Source organism: Mastacembelus armatus, chromosome 4, assembly GCF_900324485.2.
Source record: "Mastacembelus armatus chromosome 4, fMasArm1.2, whole genome shotgun sequence".
NCBI classification, from domain to species: Eukaryota; Metazoa; Chordata; class Actinopteri; order Synbranchiformes; family Mastacembelidae; genus Mastacembelus; species Mastacembelus armatus.
In genome coordinates this window covers 22,589,460-22,614,832 of record NC_046636.1, presented here as the reverse complement: position 1 = coordinate 22,614,832, position 25,373 = coordinate 22,589,460, and the positions used below count along the sequence as shown (strand labels likewise).

Genomic DNA, 25,373 nt, shown 5'->3' with positions numbered 1-25,373 from the left:
ATGCATTAATCAGTTTTAGAATGAAAAAGTCAACAATAAGGTAATAATAATGTGACAACAACAAAGTGGAGCTAAAATCCTATACAAAAAGGAAAACTCTTTAATTTAATGGCAGTATAGTTGAGAATTCAAGTGCTGAGTAGAGGCGGTTGCACAGATGTATGCACTAATTAGTTTATATCATGTACATGCACGTATGTGCCTCAACACTCACGCAAGCATCTGTCTGTGTCATTCACACTTCATTCACACTCTAACCACATTGCATTCCCATAGGTATTTTGTACATTGCATATTCAATGTTCATAATATTCCAGACTTTTTTAAAATGCATAGCTGCCACACGGTCTCTTCACTCATAATCTGCACCATCCTTAGCCTCTCAGGCAGTAAGGAAAATATTATTACCTCAGTGTGCACTGTTTGTGTGTAGCCTTGTTTTTCTAGACTTATGGGGACCCAAAACCAGGAGCCCACTCACACTGTGAGGACTCACCTTTCTCTTGGTGACTGGATGCCCATCTCAACTAAGAAACTCTTTGAATTTAAGGCTAGGGTGAGGTTAAGATCAGGCTAAGTGTTACAGTTAGGTAAATAGTGGTTATTGTTAAGGTTAGGATATGTATCTAGGAAATTAAAGTGAAGACTCCTAAATGATGAAAACAAGGATGTGTGTGTGCATATGATGGAATGAAACTGTCTAAGGCTTACGCCGTGTGTCTAAACCCATATGGTGTTCTCTGAATCTGATGGCAATTACTTCTTTTGTGGGAACTTAGCCATATTCTTTCGTACTGGTCTACCAGCTCCCATTGCTTTCTAAGTGTATACATATACCAGCAGACCTAGAAAAAGCATCATGGGAAATTTATGGCTGCTTAAGATTCAGGTTCACCTTCATCCACTCAGGCTGGGCATGTGCATGTGGCTGAAATGAGCTTTGGAGTTTCACTGCACCATCTTTTCACTGTCTGTCTCTGTCTCCAGTTATACATGTTGCCTTAGTTTCTCCTGCTTTTACTCTCTCCTTCTCTCATCATCGCACCACCATCATCTCTTTCCACTTCTCACTGCCTCTGTCTTATCACTTCTCTCTTGATTTCTCGTTCTGTCTCCTCTTTCTTCCTCTCTCCATGTGAATGGTGATTGAGTAGTTCAGTGACTCATCTGAACTACTTTTTGCACAGTGTGTTCTTTTGTGGCCCACAGAACGTTAGCTGTTTTTTTTTAATTTAATTTTTTTAATCTTTTTTTGGAAAACTAAGATGTCCAAGTGTTCTGCTGTGACTCCCAGGCAACAAAACAACAAAAAAAGCACCCAGAGGAAGGTGCATGCTTATAAAACAGGTGCAAATACTCACCATGTCTCTGCAGAAAATGTGGAGCCCTAAAGCAATTTATGTATGACACAGTGTGACAGGTTGCTTGCTAAAATCTCGGTAATATCTTCCTGGAAGGAAAGCAGACTTTTGTCATTCAAATGGTAGCCACATTTTTTACTCTAAGGGATTTATACTCAGACATTGATGGGACTAAGTCCCCCGGTGAAACCAGCACTATTGTGTGCACTGTATGAATGTGTGAGTGCTGCAGGAGCAACAGCAGCGGTGGTGGAGTGACAGACAGCAGCCTGAGTGATTAATGAGCCCTCTTAATAATGCACTATGGGGAGGAGAGAGTGACAGGACAATTTGAGAGATGCAAAGAAAAGAAAAGGGAGAACAAACATAAAAAATGTGAGTCGTGATACAGATGGTGGCGGACAGAGATTGGCAGATAAATTTATCCAAATATAGATTGGCAGAATAAGGCAGAAGGTGAGATAAAGTTAGAACGACAGATGGATTGGTCTTATTCCATAAGTTTAAGGTTAGCCCTGCCATGACTGGAACAAAAAACAAAGTGCGACAAAACGTGTGGCTCTGTATTTTTTTTTCTCTGACTGTTTCTGTTTTCTTGTCTCTGTCTGTAACTGTCTAACTTTCCATCTCCAGTTTGTCTGTCACATCTGCAGTATCTGTGACAGGCTGGATAGGGAACAGTGCACTTGAGACCACGCTGAATGTTTCTGCCTGGTTTTATACACACACACACACACACACACACACACACAAGCGCTTATGTTGACTTTCAGTAGGAGATCATGCAGCATTGTTTTGATGGAGTTCATTTATGAAACAGCACAAGGGTTTCTGTCAATGGAAACTGATACTTTTGCAACTTTCATTCTTCAAAATTTGCTAACCCCGACCAATGAAGTTAGTGTTTTCAAGTTTAAGCTTTTTGTTATTGCACAAGATAATTGTATTTTATAATCACAACAGTTGCAAATTTACTAATTGAGATCCTTAGTAATTTTGCCTGTGGCTGCTAAATTTCACACAGAAAATCAGTTTTCTCACTTCTCACACAACCACATTTTATCGACTGTTACTAGCTAGTGTAATGTAATGTCAAACAACTGTGATTTGGTTTGGAGCTGATTTGTTTTTAAACCAGAAGCTTGACATTGTAGTTATATAGTGTTCTGATGAAAAATTGAAAAGAGTGAGTCTAACATTACTTGGCTGTCAATCTATGTCCCCACGAACTAAAAACTGTGTGTATTGCAGAGTAGAGCTAGTCCACTCTGTTATTGTATTAATAATAATAATAATAAAAGTTGAAATAATTGTATTTGTTCCACCATGGTTCAGAGACCTACTATAGCAAAACCTGAATGGACAATGATAGCTTTTATTAGTGCTGGCATATACACAGTTTAATTTTAATTTTGTGTGTGTGTGTGTGTGTGTGTTTGATTTTGATAAGACAAATTGTGTGCAGCCCCACACCAACATTTCCAGCAGGAGGGAAAACTTTTGACTTTTGACATTTGAGTCAAAGTGCTGTGATATAAAACCACATCCATACAATATACAAGCAATTGGAAATTCATCCTGCATCCTCTAACATCTTGCAAGCTGTGGATGTACAGAGCATTGTGTCTTGAATTTGAGGCTGAATTTAGACTGTGTGGGTGTGTAATGCCAGGTTTGACTCAGTTGAGCTGATGTTTTGAAAGGACATGCGCAGCATGTTACTGGCTTGAGCACACATACAGCAGACTCGCATTCACAACTCTGTCCTAGAATTATTGTAACTGCACAAGTGCTTTTGAGGAGATAGAGCAGAGAGATAACCTTGCATCACAATGGGAAAGGGGGAAGGAAAGGCACAGAACTGGCAACGCAGAGGTCAAAGCCTTAAAATGAACCTCTGTTGTGCTCCTGGAAGAGGCAAAAGAGAGTACGGGTAAATAGGACATGCTGAGAAAAGAGAGAGAAGGTTATTCTACTGTTGCACTTTTAATTCATTGTACATGTGAGCTAGAGAGGAGCCCTAAAATGTCAAATTTAAGAGTTGGTAAAAAAAAAAAAAAAAAAGCACTCAATAGCAGAGTAAATGTGGTAGAGAGATGACGACTATATTATTTTTATTGTATATAATATATCTTCTATTTTACTATATAATGTATCGATATATATCAAAAATAAAAGGGAGTAACAATAACATGGTCATAGTAAACATAGTTCTGACTCTGAGAGCATAGATGAGTATCTGCTGCTACTGATGAGACAGAAAGAGAAGAAGAAGATAGAGGCTATAAATCAGTTATCAAACTTGACTCAGTATTTCACATCATGTTTTTCTGTATAAGTTCTAATAATAAAAGTCAAAGCAGCGGCCCAGGTAGACTGAGGTGCAGGCAGCTTGTATGAGCAAAGATTGTTACATGGTGGCAGTTCTCTTGTCATGTTTATTACCCATTTTCCCTCTGCCTGTCCTGCTGTGGTGCCTGTGAAACCACTGGATGTAGGCTTTATCATAGCCCCGATTAATCATGGCATGGCCTGATTCTTTGGGACTCTAGATGTGGAGCTTCAGAGAAACACTCACTCACTTCTTGCTGCATTCCATGGTGTATATTGATAAGAGTAAATTAGCAAATATATCCCATATAAATAACATCCCAATTTAAAAACAAACCAAAGGAGACTGTTTGTAAGGTTTTTAGATTGTGTCTAGTGACAGCTGGGAGCCATGGCTGTTGTGAGAACTCCTTTATCATTGGTGTGAAGGCTTTGTAAGAAGTTATTAAATTAAAAGAAATCATGGAAGGCATAACATTGACTCGTTTTCTGAGAGATAATTGATCTGCTGTTATATTGTTGCATGCAATACAGTGGATCTAAAATAGCTAATATGGCACCCCAAGTGCAAATATGTATGTTAAAACACCCTGTCATCCAATCTCTATCAATTTAGCAATGCCCTATAAAGTGGTGAGCAGCATTTCTTTATACAGAAGGTTTCCCAAAGGTGGAGGGAAAGAGCTTCAAAGCAAACCTGAAAGAAATACTCTCCTAATGCTCCATTAAAGGAATAGCTCTGCCTTAGCACGCAGGTGCATTAGAGTGAAATACCTCAGCAAATATGTACTTATATAAGATGTAAAATAAGTGAAAAGGAAATATTAGTATTTATATTGACATTTATTTTCATTACTTAAAAGAACTGAATGATTTGTGAAGTTGTGTGCTTTAAACTGTCATAAATACAATGAATCACCAAAGCACAAACCCTTGAATCAGCCTCCATTCAGCTGAAGTATAGCAGATGTATTTTGGTATGAGGTCAGTGTTTTTGTCCTTGGCTGCACCTTTGAGACTGACTCACAGCAACCAGCTTTGCTCTAACTGACACTGGCTATCTGTGTCCAACATCTTCATTACTAGCTGCCAGATCCTCCTCCCACCCTGCTTCCCCCAGTTCCTCTCCTGGCCTGAGGCTCCGCTCAGCCCGTCACGTCTCCGGAGATGCCACATTCATTAGTTATACTCGGGATTTGTCAGGCCCCACAACAAGGGTCGACCTACCTCATTTGGTCGCCCTGGCTTTTATGATACACAGACATTAGCTGATCGTCAAATATCCATGGAATACACTAATATAATCACTTCACAATGTATTTTAAATGTACAACATCAAAATGTAAGTCACTTCCTTTGAAGAATTAAAGTGAATACTAGGCTAGTAAGACAGTGTGTGGCTAAAGACAAATAAACCTATGAAGACATACCACAGGGGCTTCTGTCAATCCTGCTCTCAAACAGATATTTTCTATGTTTAATGTGACAACATCTACACCATATTTTCCTGCTCGGTGGAGTTTTCAGCATGCAGCGTGCAACAGGAGAACCCAGAGGTCCATCATGTTAGATTTGGCTCTAGTGCTCTTATCTGACTGTTTCTGTTGTTGAAGTGCATCAGTATCTTTCCCTGTTGTGCAGTGTTTTTGCCCAAAAACTCTCTTCTTTTTCTGCACACAGCTGGGCTGCTATTCTCTGTTAATCCCACACCAGATCTTGACAAAGATGCTTTTATTCACACGGTACACTGTAGATGAAATTCCTCTATCGGTGATTTTTATCTCACATATTGATGCCACTGACTCTAACCTTTACAATGACGCATGTTGCTCAAGAACATTTAAACTGCTCTAACACCTGGATGACTTCGTTGTTGGTGGCTCAGTGTTTAGCACTGTTGGCTCCATGTTAGTGTAGATTTCAAGCCAGGTGGTTTTGGAGAGCCTGAGTTTAAAGTGAGCATCTGTGTCCATGAAAAACGCTGGGAAAGTTGCCAGTCCAGCACAGTCAGTCTGATTGTTCTTCTGCCTTCTCCTCAGTGCATGCTGGGATAGGTTTAACCACCCTGTGACAGTGAAATAGGAAAAAAAAAGAAAAAAAAAACAACAACACTTGACTGAAGTAGTTTACATTTCTTAAGGGACAATACTTACCTGTGACATGACAAGATAATACCATATTCTTTTATTGTACTTGAATAACAATAAACATAATGGTCACATCAAGTCGAGTATATTTGTAAAGCTTTTAAAAGCCCTTAACGACAGTCTCAAAGCAATTCATCACACCCACATTATCAAAAAGTATGAAAAGTAAATTAAAGCGAAGAATGAACTGACAACCCTCTATCCTAAGGCCCTCGCTGAGGAAAGGGAAAAAAAATCACATGAGAAGAAATTACTAATGGTGACTCATGCAAGCACACACTGTGAATTAGAAAAACCTCACAAGGGCAGTGTGTTAATTTCAGCTTCCTTTGTGTACTCACACTCCCTCCCTCTCTCTTCGTCTCTCCCTCCAGGTGCAGCAGGATGCAGGGTGTACTGCCTGTGTGTGGACTGCAGCCCCTGCTGGCCTTCCTTCTGCTTCAGACTGCGGGCTGTGGTGAGTCCTCATTAAACTGTCGGCAGTCTCTATCAGCTGACCTACAGTTTATAGACTGCATAACTCCAGATAATCCAACTGGATCAAACTTTTTGCTCAATGTGTCTCATGTTTTACCAGCTGAAATGGTAAAACAAGTAATAATACAGTGGTCTTACTAGGTTTCTAGTCATTAGTAATTCAAATCCTTGGTATCCATTAGTATGTTCCATATGCACTTAAAGCCCCTCAAAACTTGGTGCCATACATAAGCATTTTCCCACAACATTTAGGGCTGCAACTAAAGATTATTTTCTTCATTAGTTAATTGGCTCATTATTTTCTCAATTAATCTTTTAATTGTTTGAATTATAAGATTATTTTCAAGTAAATTGGGCAATAATAATATCTGGTACTAGATTTGGCAGTAATTTTCATCTTTTTGTTGTAGCCATCATTCATAATGAGAAGCTGGTTGGGAAAATAGGTTTTCAGGCCTTTAAACATTTTACTGCTATATAGTCAAATAACCCAGTAATATAAAATTCCTCATCCCGGCCTCTGGGTTGTTAAGTGTTATACCAATTTTAGCTCAAACTGGCTACATTGTAAAATAGTGGATGGCAAAGGAGCATTCATGAGCAAATGACAGTTGGTGGCAAAATGAAAAACTCACCTATTGTCCATAAATGAATGGTCACAATTTGCGATTCATTGTGTCATGGAAATAACAAACCTGCTGTTTTAGACTGGTTGGATCACTTCATTGACATTTTAAGTTAGTCTGTTCATTTCTTTCTTTCGCTCTCTAACAGTACTTATATATCACACCTACAGCAGTACTCTCACAGTAATCATATCAAGTCCTGGTAGACCTTGACTTCTGCTTACTCCTCTCATTTCATCTGCTTAAAATCACCCCAACAGCCTTTCCAAGAAGAGGCGAAAAGATGAGATGTAAAGAAGAAAAACAAGACCCCCAGAGCTTCATCCTCTCAAGCGAGGAAAACTAGTTTGATATTTTGTTAAATCACTAAGATATTTATTTATTATATAATGTATCTTTGCAGAGCTCATCAGAATTGGCTTTGATTCAGCTGAAAATCTGTAGTTTAGGATTTTATTCTGGTTATTATCTGTCAGCAAGTTAGGCAAACTCTGGAGAGAGGCTTGACATTTTGCTTTTGTTTGCTCAACCATTTCACGCTTTTCAGGGAGAAAGGGTTTTTGAAATGCTTGCTTTTGCTGAAAGAAGGAAATTGTGACAGAGTGACATGTAAGGGGTATACAGAAGAGAGCATTGTTGTCATATAGTTACTTACACAGAAACTTGTTTTAAACTCTGAGTTATTTGACAATGTTTCCATCTGGTCTAGTTGCTCAATAGCCTCCCTGACTACCTTTTTGGCAGATTGGCAGATCAGTTCCACAGAGTTCTGCAGAGAAGTGCATTTAGCACAAGCATTCACATCCTGGAGTCCTTTTTTGCCCTGTCTGTACTCTCCTGCTGTGTGTCTGTGTGTATCTGCATGTGTTTGTGCGTATGTCCTGTAGGACAGACTGCACGCCCCCTCAGAGCTCTCGGTAGCCTCCCCAACCGTCTGCTCCTCTCTGTATTATATTGTTTCTGCCTTCTGTGGAGGTAAGAAAATCAACGGACCTGGCACCGGGGCCTTTCTGTGACTCAGGGCTCAGATCCACAGGCAGAGATGATGAAAATGCAGCCAACTCCTCTGCCTTTGTCTGTGTGGTTATATGTTTGTGTAGAAACCCTCGGGTTACATCTGCCAGGTAGTTTATACAGCCAACTTGCAGATCAGTGAGCACTACAGCCCACACACGCACAGAGCATCTCACACACTCGTGTCTTTTTAGTGCGTACATGTCATGCAAATAGACACTTTCTGCCTCAGCTTTGGAGGAGTTTAGTTTTTGAGGACATTAACATCCCCTGCTCTTGCTTTCTTTCTCTCCCTTCATGCATTTTGTGCTTTTTTTTTGGCTGAGTGACTCTGGAAATAGTCAATGGGAGGTAGAAGACTACAGGGAAGGTTGGCACTAAAGCTCACCCGGTGACACTTGACAGCCCAGAGATTGGAAACAGAAATGGGATGTGAAGGGGGAGGACAGATTAGGGTGCTTTTTTACACGAATGTGTGTTTGCTTATGATTGCACGGGCATGCCTGGACTTTTATACAAGCACTCCTGTGCGTATTTAGGAATTTAAAATGCTGGCTGTGCACCACATGAGATAAATGTATCATTATGCTTGAGGAGGTCCCAAATCTGTCACGGCAGCAGCCTCCACAGAGAGTTCCCGTAAAGCCTGACAGGGCATGGTGGGAGCTCAGACCAGAAGAGAGCTGCAGTGAGATAGTTAATATTTGTCACTAAGAGAGGAGGAGGCAGTCTGGGTCTGAAAGGGTTTGAGAAATAGTTAGTGTACAGTAAGTGATTTGTGAGAGGATTTTTTTTTTGTGAAATTGGGAAAATATATTTGTGGAATATAGGAGTAACAAGTGGGTGTGAGAGGTTGGTGTCCACATTTCTAATACAGCTAGCTGTTTTGCTTCTTTCTTTTTCATTTTAGTTGGACTGCCAATGCATTTAGTCCATGTCTTTCTTTCTCCTGTCAAGGACCAGTAACATTACCTTTCAGCTAATGTCATTAACTGCACTGAGACTGCATTAATGGTAATTAGCCATTGTTTCTGTTCTGTTTTGTCATAGTTTTTGTTTTCAAGGGCTTTATTCCAGGTTTTGTTGTGAAAAACATAGACATGGGGGAAGAGTGAGAATACCAGAATGGGGATAATGGAGGAGGAGGATATTAACAAGGATGAGAGAGAGATAAGAAAAATAAATGAATAGTGAGGTGAAATAGAGCACAATGCAAAACAAGGAAAAAGATATAAAGAAGGAAGGAAGGAGGAGGTAGGTGAGATGGGTGTAATGAAAGGGATGATTTTTGGCAAGATGATATGCATAAAAATGTCAGCATGGAGAGACCATTTCCAAACTCAGCATGATGTCCACCTGACAGTCCTGCTGTGATTATGCTGGCAACATAAGTGTGGACACATGCACACACACACAAACACAACCTAAACATAGACACACATGCAGGAAATTTAACCAAAGAATGCCTTGGGATGGTTTGTCTTTGCATATACGTACAGTACGTGTCTGTACTTTCTGCAGGGAAAGGCATCTGTGCTGCCTTGAAACACAGACCAGTGATCAAACACAGTTGAGAAAAAGGAGGTGGAAACCAGCCCTTCTCATTCACTTTACATTATACAGTACATAGCCTCAGATCTGTTCTTTGAAGATGCTAACCCCAAAGTGCATAGTTATATATATGTGTGGTGTGTGTCAGAGTTTTCAGCCCTGATCGGAAGCTCCTTCCCTTTTCCATTTCTGTTGCCATGGTTATCATTTTGAGGCTTGGTTGGGATATTTTAAGCCTCAGCATCTTTTGTCTCTTCCTCGTCCTAAACAATAATGTATATTAGTGTTTAAGAGCAGCCACCACTCATTCATGTTATTTTTTCCACAACCCCCCTTTTCTCAATTTGTCTTTGTGCGTCATCCAAGGTCTTGTTAAAAGGATGCCGTTCTCTACATCCCAGTACAGAACAATAAAGACAGCCAACAGTTTAATCAGACCACCCGCTCACACAACAACAAACCCACATTTGTCCTTGACACGTTTTTTCCGTATCAGAAGATGAAAACGATTCGACTTCTTCCCACTCATTTTACGAAGTTTCACTTCACTTTTTTTGTATCCCATGCTTGCTGTCTTTCAACAGATAATGCATTATTCATTCAACCACACAGATAATTCATTCATTCATTTATGATTTGTAGTATTTGTTTTATAGGATCAGATGAACTATCTTTGAACATGACCCTCTACAGGATAAGTGGTATAGATAAAGGATAGTTGGATGTACCTTTCTTGACTACTTTGATTTTATTGTACTTTAAACTTCAACTCCACCACATTCCTCAAAATCAATTGTCAAATAAAATGTGATGCAGTTTATTCAAAGTACTTAAAATTAGCTTCACATTTGTAAACTGCAACATTAAAACACACTGTAAAGTCTTTAGTTGTCAAGTACTGTATATTATGTGGACAATATTTTTATTAAGTGTTGAATGGAGGGCTCCTAATTTCTAGCAGGATGTTTGTATATTTAGAGCAGTATTACTACTTACAAAAAGTTTCCACTTCCACATGTCCAACCACTGCTGGCAAGGAGTATGTAACCTGATACCACGGGAAACAGGTGATTCAGTTGGCACACTTCCAGTTAATTGTAGTGTAACTTAGAGCATATTTTAGTGTAAATAAATTAAATTAAATTAAATAATTAAGCTTCTTGAGGCAAATTTGTCATTTGTGATAAAATCTTTGACTTGATTGAACTTAAAATTGAAAAAAAAAAATTAGTGTCTCCTTGGTTGTAGATATTTTAAAGACGTGTCTGGAAACCAGGATATGCTTAACACAATTCAAAGCAAGTTATTAGGAAATTGTGAGTGAGTGAAAGTACAGTAGACCATTTGAAAAGTGTTTTCCTACGCTGTATTGAATCACATCTATCATGCTGCAGGTTATAAACCAGCTCTGAGAATTACAAAAACTGTGTGAACCAAGCCTGCTGCAGTTCAGTTGCTCGTGTTGTATCAGCTGTCATTTCTTAACACAATGATCAACTCATAGCAGCAAACCTCTGTCAGACAGCTCATCTGTCATGATTTATTACCTACACACACTTCCGCACACAAACACACACTTAGACAAACACATAATCAGCTGACACACAGGCAGCAGGAGTGAAGCAGCAGCGACAGGAGAGGATGCACTCGATGTGTCCCAGTAGCTCCTGAGTGGCAGGCTGACGGGTTTGATGTCGGCAAATTGAAGACAAAGGGGCCTTTATCTTTGGAAAAGCTATTGCAGGCACCTCAGAAAGAAAGAGAGCAAAAGAATAAGAAAGAGAGGGAGGGAACAAGGAATGATGTTTGCAATTGTGTTCCTATTACAGTGAAAATGCCATTACCGCCCACACCGTGTATATGTGCAGCTCTGTGCCAGCCACATAAATGCTCTTCGACTGTGTTTAACAATTTGAGAGCACCTCTAAAGCAAAGACAGGTGGGCCAACAATGATCACGTAGGTGCCAGTGTGAAAGAGCAGAAATAAAATAAAACATGAGATCTGTCTGCAAGCAGTTGGAAGTGGAGCTTCCACAAGGAGATGGAGAAAAGGATCTCTCCTTTCACACCCTGCCCTTTTCAACTCAGACAAAGCCACAGGACAAGGTCAAAAAAAGATCACCTGTTAACATTTACTGTATTGGACTTTACAATCCAGTGTTTCTCAGTAGAGTAGTTTTACCGGGCACACATGCCCTTTTTTCAGCACTTTTCTTTTTCTTTGTATTGACATTCATCTTCAGTCTTTGCTCTTCATTTTATCATCCAACTGCCAGGTGAGCCTTGTTTAGAAAGGAGACGACAAAGAGAAATATGAAACACAGATAGATATCCAAACAAAAGGAAGTCTGGCATGGGGGGTGGGGTGGCTTCGCTTGTGGTAACGTTTCCATTTAAATGCAGATTTGATATAGCAGTGACATTGGGGACCCTTGCTCATTTACATTCGTTACTATGACTGAAGAAAGTGATTTTTTTTTTTCATCTTATCTCCTTCAAAATGTAATTTAGACTTTTCAAGATGTGAATCTGCAATTGATTTCATTTGATTTAGTTGTGCAAACTGCAGAACCAGCCGGGAAACAAAGATAAACATTTTGTCCAAATAAAGTGGACAGAAAGACTGAAGACAGGAGAGAGAATGTGAATGAGATTGTGATTGTAAAGCCTAGTGAGCGTAATTTTCTGCACTGTCTTGCTGTTGCCAACATAAGTAGCTTAATGTTACCCAAATGGTGCTTATCCAGGTGGAACCTGGCAAGGAACTGGCAAGCAGATTAAACATTATTGATGCCTATTAGCTGAAGAATAAATTTGCTTGTTTTTGTTCCTAGCAAGCTCTGCGCAATATGGCTGAGAGAACATGCACACTTCACTCATTATCTATATATATATATATATATGTGTGTGTGTGTGTGTGCGCGTGTGTGCGTGCATTGGAGAGAGGGTTACATGCGAGTCTGCGGTAAACAAAGATGAATCCCACATCCTCGAGGGGGATAAAGCAAAGAGAGTGACAGCAGGGAGTGGAATCTGATAGCCTCTTGTAGAAGATGTGTTCTTGGAGTGAGTCTGTACGTATATGTGTGTGTGTCTTAACACACTCCTATTCCTGAATCATAAGAATGCATCTTTACTTTTTCCCTCATATCCTGGTTCATTTTTTCACAACACATCACTCTAATTTCCCCCTTACACATCCCTTTTTCAACTTTCACTTTTTATTTTTTGTTTTTGCTCCACCACTCACATTTCCGCTTTGGGTTATGCTTGTGTAAAATCTGCTTGTTCATGTTTTTCTCTCTGTCAAGTGTTAGAGAAAAGTATATCACTGCTGCTATAACGTAAAACAAATTCAAAAGAATCAATTTTCTTCTACACATGCTCCTGTCACAATGCACACTGGCCTGCAGTCACTGAAGTATTTGGAGTATATATTATATTTATATAATCTGGGTCCAGTGAAAGATACTCTCTCTACTGATGAAAATGCATCTACTCCTAAAAAATGATAAATATTAAATCCAATATTTGCAGAGGATACTAGGCACTAGAGACTTAAACGAGAGAAGCTACTTATCCTAGCTTAGCATAAAGACTGAAATGATGGGGAAACAACAAACCTGGCTTTGTCATATTGTAACAAAATCCATCTACCAACACTTCAAAATATAATTAACACATTATAACTCATTTATCGACCAGCAAGCTCTGATTTTAGAGGTGATAGTAGGCATATTTTGTTAGAGTAGAGTTGCACCTTATTTCCCCTGCTTCCATTCTTTATGCTTACCTAATCTAGCCTCCTGGGTGTAGCTTCAAATTTACTAGACAGTTGTGTCAAACTGCTTGTGTGTCTCAGTAATAAAATGAATGTTTATTTACTAAAATTTACTATATACGTAGTATAGATGTAACATTATTACTATATTTATATTTTGTTTGTTGTTGTTGTTTGTTTGTTCTTAAAGACCATTTTTCCTTAATGTTATACACAAAAAAAAAAAAAAATCAACAGAAACACTGTACTTGATCAGCAAAGTCATTGTTAGTGACCTCCACTGCTTTGTTTATTTATCACCTCCCCTCTCTTCTTCTCTCATTCCTCTGCCTATGTGCATTTTGTTTGACAGGTCACCTCCCTCAATGGGCTGAACTCTTGAGTGCAAAACAAGAGGCCATTTCAGAACACAAATCTCGCTTGATGCTACTTTGCAGAGAAACCTAGATCAGTGGTGAGGGAGTTAGATAAGTAGCACTTCCCTAAGACGATGTCACTGGGAGAAGTGGAGAAGTGGGTATTTATGCATGTTTATGCGCCTTTGGGGAGGGAAAAATGTGATGGGAGGGCTGATGTTAAGCTATCAGGGTAGAGGCACTCAGCCTCTTAGCTTGAGCAAGTGCAGCATAACTGGTCCAGGAACGAGCAATGACAGCCATTCACACATCTGCTATTTGTGTGTGCTCATGAACACATGAACCATCCAGTAAGAAAGGAAACACTGTAGTTTCAAAGCTGTGTGTGTGTGTGTGTTTGTGTGTGTGTGTGTGTACGTACCTTCTATGTGTAGGTGTGTGTTTATGTTTGTATGAAAAATGTGATATTTCCATTGGTACATTCCACAACAGACTCACACACAGAGCCCATACAATCCTCTTGGCAAAATTCAATGGCGATCAAAGATGAGGCACCTGGTTCAAAGTTAAATCTGAACCATGCTGTGGCTGAGGGGGAAAAAAAACATCAAACACACAATATATGTAGGCTGAGGATGAAACAAATATATGATTTCCAGATAAAACATTGGTGGATGAGAGACAGGGCTAAGTTGAAATGCTCATCTGAAAGCTGACAGGTGGTCATACTGCAGGCTCGGAGGAGGTAAAGGAGAATGGCAAGAGATGAGTGGGAAAATGACAGAGCAGAGAGGAGGACATAGAGGTTAAGCAGCTCACACAGCGGTGTCACTATGACTGCTGGAAAAACATTGTTCCACCAGTCTGCTATTTAATTGGTGATAGGAACAGCCATCCCTGTAGCATGTAGTGTTTCAACATGCATCCAATCAAAACGGGAGTGGAGCAGGACACACAGAAAACTGGAAACTGACACTAATGAAAAGAAATCAATAGGCTCATTTTCTCCACTGCACAAACCACGCTGTCTCCTCCACCCACTTTTTCTTCTCTTTCATTTTTTTTCCATTTTTGGCTTTCTTTTCTCTTTGTTCTGTTTCTTGCTCTACTCATTTTTGTCACAGTTTCCAATTAGATTTCTACTATCTCATTCATATGCAATATCTGTAACATAACCACTGAGATTGACATTAGCATGGCTAAACAGTGACAGCCCATTGAAAACGCATGCACTGATTCTGGGTCCTGGGGCAAAATAGATTAGACATAGATTAGACTTGTTTTGGCCACTGATCTCAGGAGTGAGCTAGAAAAGAGTCAAAAGATAACCTGTGTATTCTTTCTATATGAGTGGAATCAACAATTCCCTTTGCAATGTAAATAAGCCACTTCTGTCATTTCAGGGGATTGGACACATATGATATAGCTCAGTTTACCATTTCTTTTCCACTGTTTGGAAGAAAAAATGAAAACATACAGGATTTTGCTGAACAAAATGGTTGATGCCAGAGCTCTGAATTTCTTATATTCTTATATTCTCTGTCACCAGCTGCTTTGATGAAAGCAATATTTGTATCTCCATGGTGGTCGTGGTGGTGGTGGTGCTTTAAGCCGCAAAGATGTGGTTGATATTGATCCCATAATGCATATCCAGGTTTGATGCATGCCATTTGAAGGGACCTTTTATATCTTCCCTCCACAGTGTAGCCCTGCCCCCCCACTGTTCAGGCAGCACAGTAATGGTTTGCCAGATCAATGACCAATAACCAGACACACACACAGTGAGGTGCTCTTCTTTCCCTTTTGCTCTACACCTAGGAGGATCTGATGGAACAAAAGAATCTGGAAAGAAAGTGCATGTTTTCTTTACTAGAAGCAGTTAATGAACATCTTTTCAGTGTAATGGGAAATAGCATTCTGTGCTTCATTTACAGCAGAGCATTGATTCGCCTCTCTTTTCTTCTCCTCTCCTCTCCTCTCCTCTCCTCTCCTCTCCTCTCCTCTCCTCTCCTCTCCTCTCCTCTCCTCTCCTCTCCTCTCCTCTCCTCTCCTCTCCTCTCCTCTCCTCTCCTCTCCTCTCCTCTCCTCTCCTCTCCTCTCCTCTCCTCTCCCCTCAGCAGGTGTAACCAATGGCGACACTGTGGTGAATATGCGTAAGGTGACCCATCAGACCATTACTGAGGAGCTGTCCAAGACTGTTCTCCTTCCATGTCTCTTCACTCTCCGTCCTAGTGCCGGATCATTCCATGAACCTCCTAGGATCAAGTGGACCAAGGTTTGGGGCCAGAGAGGCTCTGATGGTCTACAGAAGGAACAGTCAGTCCTGGTGGCCAAAGACAATGTAGTCAAGGTACTGTAAACACTGAGGTGAACTCCCACTGAATGTTTGATGTAAGAGTTTTTGGAGAAATCAGTCTAACTCAGGATGTGTTATTTGTTTCCTCAATTCATTTTAATCACATTCTCATTCTTTCCCTTATTTCTAAGGTGAAGAAGGCCTTCCAGGGCCGTGTAATGCTGCCTGGTTATAATGAGAATCGCTACAATGCCAGCCTTGCTCTGACTGGGCTACGTTCCAGTGATTCTGGTCTGTATCGCTGTGAAGTGGTAGTGGGCATCAATGATGAGCAGGACACAGTTCCCTTGGAGGTCACAGGTAATTCTAAGCAGACAAACTTTCCTAGAGGAGCGATTGTGAATTTTATTCAAACTTGTGGTGGATCATTTTATGTTATCTTAGAGCAGATCTAGCACTGTCCTGGTCTTATTTACAATGTTGAACATTGTACTAACATCAGGATTTGGATGAATACTTGGCATTTTACCCAATGTGTTAAAACATATTTAAAAAATGTATAGCATGTGAGTTAAGGAACTAGGGGTTCAATGTGGAACTGGAATCTATGTTCCAGATTAAGATCAAAATCCCACTACAGTTGCCAGCAGAAGTTTCTAGACTAGTTTGTATCCAGAATGTTGCAAAAGTGACTTTACAAAAATCATGATTTGGCAGAAACCACATTATAATGACATATTCAATAAATGTTGTTAAAATCACAGAGAGCTGTTAATAGTTAATAGTGCTGTAGTGGCTGGTGATTTGCTTTATAACATGGAAGGAACCAAGGTTAGAGAGGCTAGTCCATATGTAACATCATGACTTAGCACTGGGCCCCAGATGTGTTCAGGTTAAATCTGAAAGCTATGTGTTGTGATGTAAAAAAAAAAAAACATGGCCTTTCATAGTAAATAATAATTAGAAGAGAAAAGGAGAGCAAGCAGAAAATGCCTCATACACCTGATATATCTTATTATATATGTCACACACAGATTACTGTTCTGGCAAATCAACACTCCATTCTTGTTGTGTACAGCTGCCTTATTGCTCTCCAGGTCACTATGAATAACATTAATGCTGTTTTCCGGGTCAGGCTCATATGGCCACTACAGCCAAGGCTGTTTACGTCTATGTAGAATGTATGATGATGGAGAAAAGGTGAGGGACTGGAACACATTAAACATCACTGACATGTGCCACTCAGGTGCTGTTTATGCACTGGAGGTCTAATGAAACCAATAATGTAGAAACCCAGCAGTGTACGCTACAGTCAAATAGTGTTATTGTGAGAGCTTTGCATGGATCTCAGTGGCTTAACTTAATAGGCAAGCCATTTTGTGCATTATCTGTATCCAAGACATCCCTATTTCTGGAATTACTACACTATCTGAAGGTAGCTCATTGCAGTATAACCATAATTACTATATCAGAGTATTTTAGCTGCAGAGCTATCATCAGATCCTTTCCAGGTCACTCACTATTTTTAATAATAAGCTATTATCATAATGACTACAGGGAATCACACTATGCATTAGCTGCTGTACACCATGCTGCCATTTGCCACAAATAAATGCTAATGTTGCTAACATCAGATTTGAAAGTGCAGTAGTTTTATTTTATTTGATTTTATTTTACCAGGATGCAGCATACCACAATGACTACATTATCACTGTCATTGAGAGTAACACAGATAGGTTCCACTCCTGCCTGCACATAGCTGCGATGCGAACCCATGTACTCATATGGGAACATTTGTGTGTGTGTGTGTAGCAAAGCTGCTATAGTTTTCTTCAGCAAGTGGAACACCTGACCTCTCTGTAAAGAACCCTGTCACTATGCTTGGGAGACCCTGCATTCCCCCAACTCTTGGCCAGTTGATTAACATGCTATCAAAAAAACTACTCCACCAGAGAAACCAATTACATAGCTGACGAGGAGTAGCCATCTCCAGGGTTTAGTCTTAATTGGCAGTCATGCTACATGGCAAACTACAGCTGTCCTCACACTAATTCTTCTGAGTGCTTAACGTATTAATTAGCAGTATTGATACTGCTCAGCTATATCAATATCATATTAATCCACACTACTCTTCTCATAGACTCACTTGTGTGTGTCTAAGCTCTAATGAGATATCCTTCCTCTCTTGCCATCTATTTCTTAATTTCTCCCTTGCTGCCCATGTCTTACTCGCTCCCTACCTCATTTTTTCTCTTGGCACATATTAACTGGTCAATTGGCTGTGTCTCACCAATTAGAACACAATGCCACAGACTGTGGGTGTGTCAGCACTGTGACAACAACAGATAGTACAGTATATCAGAACAAGAGATGGTAGAAACTATTGTAATTGTATATGCAACCTCTGTAATGACACAATTTAACAATTTTTGCCCTTCATTTACCCATTCTCACACACACACACACACACACTCTGATGGTATGTCTATATAAAGGTTACAAAGGTTAATTTAGCTAGGTTGCATAAGTGTAATGACTAAAAGCAGGGGAAATAAATTATCCTGCGTTTGTCTGAAATCTAAATGTAACAAAATCCACCACTTTTTTACACCTTTGTGTTCATACAGTTCTAACAAAACAATATCATGTGGTAAATTGTGAATTTTACAGTTGCTCTACCAACAGCTGTAAAATTCACAATGATTTTCCAGACTAGGTGTTTCCCCTGTTTCAGCCTTTAGGCAAGGCTAAGCTATTTGTCATATTTATTGGACAGACAGCATACTCAGCAAGAACAGATCTATTGCCCTAATATGCTGCACTATTACTTAAATATTTTTAGCTACAGGGGATTTCAGTAGTTGAAACTCCTGCCTTTACCACAATGTACCTCTAAGGATTTAAAGAAATTGTTGTAACTCAACCTTGTAATATTGTGTTATGTACTCCATTGGCAAAAAAAAGTAAGGGAACATCTGAAATGATCTTAATATATGTATAGAGTTGTCTTAAAATTCATCTGTGAACAAACACGATCTATTTGAACTAATAGCACACAAATCATTGTTTTGCTCATGTCCACACCGAATATGTCACTTGAACATTCACAGAGCAGATTGGAAAATGTATGTGTATCCCTAGGTAGACCCACGGCCCAGCAGAGCTACAACGAGGGTCCTATCTTCTTCTTTTCCTTTCGGCTGCTCCCTTCAGAGGTCGCCACAGAGAATCATCTGTCTCCATTTAACCCTATCCTCTGTATCCTCCTCACCCACACCAACTATCCTCATGTCCTCCTTCACTACATCCAAGAACCTCCTCTTTGGTCTTCCTCTAGGCCTCCTTCCGGGCAGCTCTAACCTCAGCATCCTTTTACCAATGTATTCACTGTCCCTCCTCTGAACATGTCCAAACCATCTCAATCTGGCTTCCCTGGCTTTTTCTCCAAAACATCTAACATGAGCTGTCCCTCTGACGTACTCATTCCTGATCTTATCCATCCTCGTCACTCCCAGAGAGAACCTCAACATCTTCAGCTCTGCTACCTCCAGCTCTGCCTCCTGCCTTTTCCTCAGTGCCACTGTCTCTAAACCAGACAACACTGCTGGTCTCACCACTGTCTTGTCCACCTTTCCTTTCATTCTTGCTGACACTCTTTTGTCACACATCACACCTGACACTTTCCTCCACCCGTTCCAACCTGTCCAACATCTTCTACTCTGTACTCTCTAACATTTTCCTCATTCATCAACTCTTCAAAGTATTTCTTCCATCTTTCCATCACACTTGTGGCACCTAACAACACATTTCCATCCCTGTCCTTGATCACCCTAACCTGCTGCACATCCTTCCCATCTCTGTCTCTCTGCCTCGCCAACCTATTCAAATCCACCTCTCCCTCCTTAGTGTCCAACCTATTATACAAATCCTCATATGCCCTTTGTTTGGCCTTTGCCACCTCTACCTTCATTTTACGCTGCATCTCCCTGTACTCCTGTCTGTTCTACAATGAGGGCCTTATACAGTCACAAATGGTCCCTTCCTACTCTGCTCACTTCAGACCAATGGGCATGTGTGAAGATGCAGAGAGTAAAAATAGAGGCATGTATTGGGCATTCAGGTCTGTTGTGAAATGGGACTGGGTTCCCCTACTGAGAGGAAACACATTTGTTTCTCCAGTGTGCAGATTAGCCAGCAAGCTAGTGTCCCTGTTTGGACAGGATCCAGCAGCCTCAAATGAGAAAAGATGGAAGCTGTGAAAGTACAAGAAGAGAAACAGAACAATCTGAGAGGATTTCAGCTACACATCTCTACAAGAATAAGACCACAATAACAGGATGACTGGATGAACTGCTGGGACTGTGGGAACTGTGCCTGTGCCTGTGCCTGTGCCTGTGCCTGTGCCTGTGTGTGCGTGTGTGCGTGTGCGTGTGCGTGTGTGTGTGTGTGTGTGTGTGTGTGTCTGTGTGTCTGTGTGTGTGTGTAAATGGCACACAAACACAATTGGTCCTACTTGCTTTTTGCACCCATAGCCTGGAGTACTAATGCTCAAATTGCCACGCAGTGCTCCATCTCACAGGAATCTCTGTCACTCTGCCAAACAAAGCCACTGAAGATAAAGGAGCCGTGTTAGTAGCCAGACGCCCACTGGCTTTTATGTCACTGGATGCTCCTCAGGGAAGCAGCACTGTGTGAATGACAGGCAGAGGTGGGAGGTGGGGGAGCATTAGATGGACACTTCTGAAGCTATTCAATTGCCATTTATGTGGAATATACACTTGTGTCTCACCCTGTTCACCATTCGTTTTCTTTTTTGCTACTTTTTCTGTCTCTGGTTCATTACATGCATCTTTCTCTGTTTATATGTCCACCTTGGTTGCCTATCCATCACAAACACATAGGCAGGCAGAGTGCAGCAGGGTGAAATGTGTGTGTACTGTTAAAGCAATAAAATAACGCTGTTGTTTGTCATATGCTGTATCCAAGGGCAACATCTCTTTTCTGTAATAAGTTGACCAACCGCAAATAAGACTCACATGTGAAGGTTGTTGAATCTGAATACTGTTGTTCTCCTGCACAAATAGAACAATGTCAGTCCATGATGAGGATGTCCAGAGGGCTTTGTGTTTATGTGTTTGTGAACCTTTACATGCTCATGTTTTATTGGTTCAAGGTTGCTCTTCATAAATATGCCCATGTCCCAGAGGTTGCAGGTCATAAATTGATGTGATTAGTTTGTGGCTCATCCCCTCTACCTATTTTCACCTCTTCTCCCTCTCTCTCTTTGCCCCAGGTGTGGTATTTCACTACCGCGCTCCCCATGACCGCTATGCTCTTTCCTTCACTGATGCCAAAAGGGTGTGCGTAGAAAACTCAGCTGTCATTGCGACTCCTGGTCAGCTGCAGGCTACCTTCGCAGATGGATATGACAACTGTGATGCTGGCTGGCTGTCCGACCAGACTGTACGGTGAGGCTTTCTACTCTGGGTATCTGTGCAGTAGGCGGTTCAAAGCCATAGTTTTGGTTAACCGGAATAAGTCTCAACAGGACGCTTTTAGTTGTCACTAGACTAATGTGATGCAGTGCATTCTTTGGTACTCCAATCCTCAATATTGTAGTAAAATGCATCTTCAAGGGTGATCTTTCAGCAGAGTGTAATGTGTGTATATATATATATATATAGGAGGAAGAGCAATTAGCCCTGTTGCCATGGAAACACATCTAGCCATATGTTGTGGGTGTTATGAACACAGCTTAAAGAACTTTTTGCACTTCCTGTAAAATATGCAGTGCTCAAGGTTTGTGATGTTCATCTGTTGTCTTAATAATTGAATAGATATTTTTGGCATTTCTGAAATGCTGAATGATGTTTTCTTGCACCTTGATACCTGAAAAGAGAGCAATAGTTGAAATCTACCGGGAGAGTTGTTCTCCAACTATAGTCAGTGATTAACCCATACATGACCACTTTGCATGTACTGACAAAAGAGTACATGGCAGAATGGGGCTGAGATTGAGACCTCATGTTTGTTGGACAATGTTGCTGTTTATAATCCTTGTAATAGTTTTGATTATATGCCACACAATCATTTTGTAATGAAAATAAATACAAGCCGCTACAAAAATCATCTTTTTAAAAATGGAAAAATCATTTGAGAAAGTATGGCAACATGAAAGTTAAGTTGATCTTTTTGGAGTTTGTATAACCACAAAACTATGCAAGATAATTGCACCTAATTGCTTGTTTGCATACCAGCAACACAGTTAACTACATGTGCCCCCTCTGAGCTGTCTGTCAGGCTGCTGCATGTGCTTCAGCTTGCCACCTTTCATTAAGTTTCTCTTAAGAATACCAGTCGTAGCCTGTCTCTCATCAATGTTCTCCATGTCTACATTTTAATTTTATACCACTGTTCCTCCACTGGCCAGGCAGATTCACTGTTGTCATCTTCAGTTTTTCACAACTTTCCTGTGGTGCAGCTTCCTTCCCTATTTCTTTCTCTCCTTCCATCCAGTGATCCTGTTGTTTTCACTCGGGTACTGTCTAATTGGTCCAGATCCAGGAGGCTCCCAAAGCATCAGCCAGGAGGAAAGTGTCCAATTAATACAGTAGAAATAATACAGACATCAGTCGCTGCTTTACCAGCCACAAAGCGGAAAGATAGAGGCTGAGACCAGGAGCACTACAAGATTTTGTTTTCTTGTTATATTCAGATAAAAACAAACAGATGCTCTATAGGCAAAGCACTGCAAGTTTATGGTTATATTCCTGCATGTGTACCTGTGTGTGTTTGTAAACTTGAAAGTGTATTTTCCTCTCACTTTATCAGTCTCTGTATGACCATCTAAATCTTTTAATCAGCTTCTTTGCCTGTGCCATGGTGCTGCTGGAGTCAGTGTTCTCTGGGAATAATTGCTCACTTGGAGCTTGCCTATAGACCTCACTTTTCTCAGGCATGCTGAGCCACTGAAGGAATTCCTGATTCTTTTAACCTCTCATTGACTTCCTATCACCCTCTCCCTCTCTTTCTCTCTCTCTTTTTAAAGCTTTAGTGTTATTGGTGTTCCTATATTTGCAGATCGTAAAAAACATATATTCAAACTATTATTGAACGTAAAATGACTAGGTAATTATTCTATCAAAGTTGCACTGAGGGCAGAATAATTAAATGAAGCACACTACAGTATTTATGGAGGTACTCCATATGAATGTTACTGTATACTGTACCTCACTGGTATTCCAGTGAGTTTAGGCAGGGGGGAATATTTATCTGTTTATTTTTGTTCTTTGGGAAATATAATCTCTCAGAATAAGATATTCTTGAAATTTATTGTATTCTGGGCCAGAGATGAAAAAAACTGTAGCTCAGTTTTCATTATATTATATATGTGTCTGTACACACTCATCCCCAGGGAGCCAAGTTTGTCTCTGGCTGCCTTTTTCATTGCCTGGCTATATTAATCTCCCACTCTTTCCCCCTCTCTCTCTCTATTGCTCTACCTCTATGTCTCTTTCCCTGTCGCTTGGTTTTCTCTGCAGGTATCCTATTCAGTCTCCTCGGCCCGGTTGCTATGGTGATCGTGAGGATTCACCTGGAGTACGTAATTATGGCATTAGGTCCCCTGATGAGCTGTTTGATGTCTACTGCTTTGCTCAACAGCTTCAAGGTAGGAGTCAGGACCTTCAACCATGCATCTGGGGTTAGAGCTGCACAGGTTCACTAAGCCTTGGGTGTGCAGTATGTGAAAGCTATGGCCAGGAGTTAATAATCCATTAACACAGACAGCAGGAGTGGGAGGGAGCAAGCAAGCAGGCATTAGCTCAGTGGGTCTGTAGCGTTATCCTAAAACTTTACTTTTTGATTTCTATTGCCACAGGCAGACGTTACAAAAATCAGTATCGTATGAGCAAAAAGTCTCAAATTTTGATTTCATGTCATTAACACATATTTGAGTGTTTGTTACTCCTATCCCCTGTAATAGTGACTTTCCAATTAGAGGTAGACAAACACACTGTACCTAGACAGAAGTAGTGTGCACAGGGCTGCATAATAAGCTATCTAGACACAAAGATTCACTTCTGCATAGATGGTCACTGAGAGAGGATACTGACTTTTAGCCTGTGACATTTAGTTTCAGTATTTTAGAACAATGTTTTGTGCAGTCTGTAGCCATCAAGTACATATTTAATAACCAAAGGCATATTTAAAGCCTTTTTGCATGGTTTACATGAAGTAGTTAATTACCAAATTAACCTGTAAAGATAAAACCTGCTAGTAACAGTCACTTTCACAGAAATCAGAAAGCTGGTTTTGTTTTCTGGTTTTTTACTTACTATTTCAATCATTTGCACAAATTACAAGTAGTAAATCTCCTGTTGTCACCTTAACCTGTATATGTGCCACACCAAAAGGGAAACCTTGATGGCTTAGTAAGAGTAAAGAAGGGCTTGCGTTCTTGCACAATGCTACAGTGCAGAGCCAATACAAAAATCCAATCCAACAAATTGATATAACTTTGAAACTTTATGCGATGTCAAATGCCAAACAATTTTTGTTTCCAGTTCCACATTTAAAGATCACTTGTACCGAGAGCTGGAACTTATCTTTTGCCTATTGACCTGTAGCTATTTGACATTAATAAAACAAAGTCTGCGAGAGAGTTCAGGAAGTCAACTTTAGTTGGCTGCTATTCACATGCAATATCTCACTGAAATATGGTTATGGTGGTTTACATAAGCAGTGCTCTGCTCACTGTTTTGTTGCCATGCCTGACTTTCAGGCTACTCAACCCAACACCATAATGTCACTTGCAGCCACTGCCCCCAACACTGAACCTGCTTCAGGTCCTATAATATTTTATATAGCATAAGCCCCACTTCTACCTCAGCACCCACAGCCATAGAGGCAAAGTGTTTCTACCCACTCCTCATTCCCCTGAGTTTGGTGTTTCTGCATGAAGAGTGACAGGGTCAGAGTTGCCAAATTTCAACATTGCACATATTCTAAATTAAAATCAGCTTATAAGTATCTTAGGTCAGTTTAAGCTCATTATCAGTCCCGTGTGAGTTGACGGACTGACATTGATTGTTTGTGGTACTGTTTGCACCTCCTTCATATTCCAAAGCGCAGCAGGCTTTTTAACAACCGAATCTGATACACTCCAGTGGTTAGTTTTTCAGGGTCATTTGTTATGAGGTGGTACAAACAACTGTCAATAAGCATAACAGTAGTAAGAGTTACTAGAGCCATTTACAGACACCACCCTGTAGGTGACTGAGATACTGAGCAGAAAAGCTTAAATTTCCACTGCTGGACTTTATATCCAGCAGTTTACAATACCATTCAGTGAAATTAACAACCTGATTGAAAAAAGCAGCAGATAATTGTCTTAAATCAAACTAAAATTACTAGCCGACATGGGGCTGGTGG

General features: G+C 40.3%; 1 protein-coding gene across 1 annotated transcript in view; it reads left to right on the top strand.

The window, feature by feature from the left end:
- Positions 1–25,373, top strand: part of ncanb (neurocan b) — a 147,097-nt gene that overhangs the window by 42,974 nt on the left and 78,750 nt on the right. Inside the window, exons 2-6 of the mRNA XM_026305640.2 lie at positions 6,214–6,296; positions 15,766–15,995; positions 16,133–16,301; positions 21,235–21,409; positions 23,483–23,610. Coding sequence (XP_026161425.1) covers positions 6,214–6,296; positions 15,766–15,995; positions 16,133–16,301; positions 21,235–21,409; positions 23,483–23,610 — 785 coding nt within the window. The remainder of the gene's footprint in view (positions 1–6,213; positions 6,297–15,765; positions 15,996–16,132; positions 16,302–21,234; positions 21,410–23,482; positions 23,611–25,373) is intronic.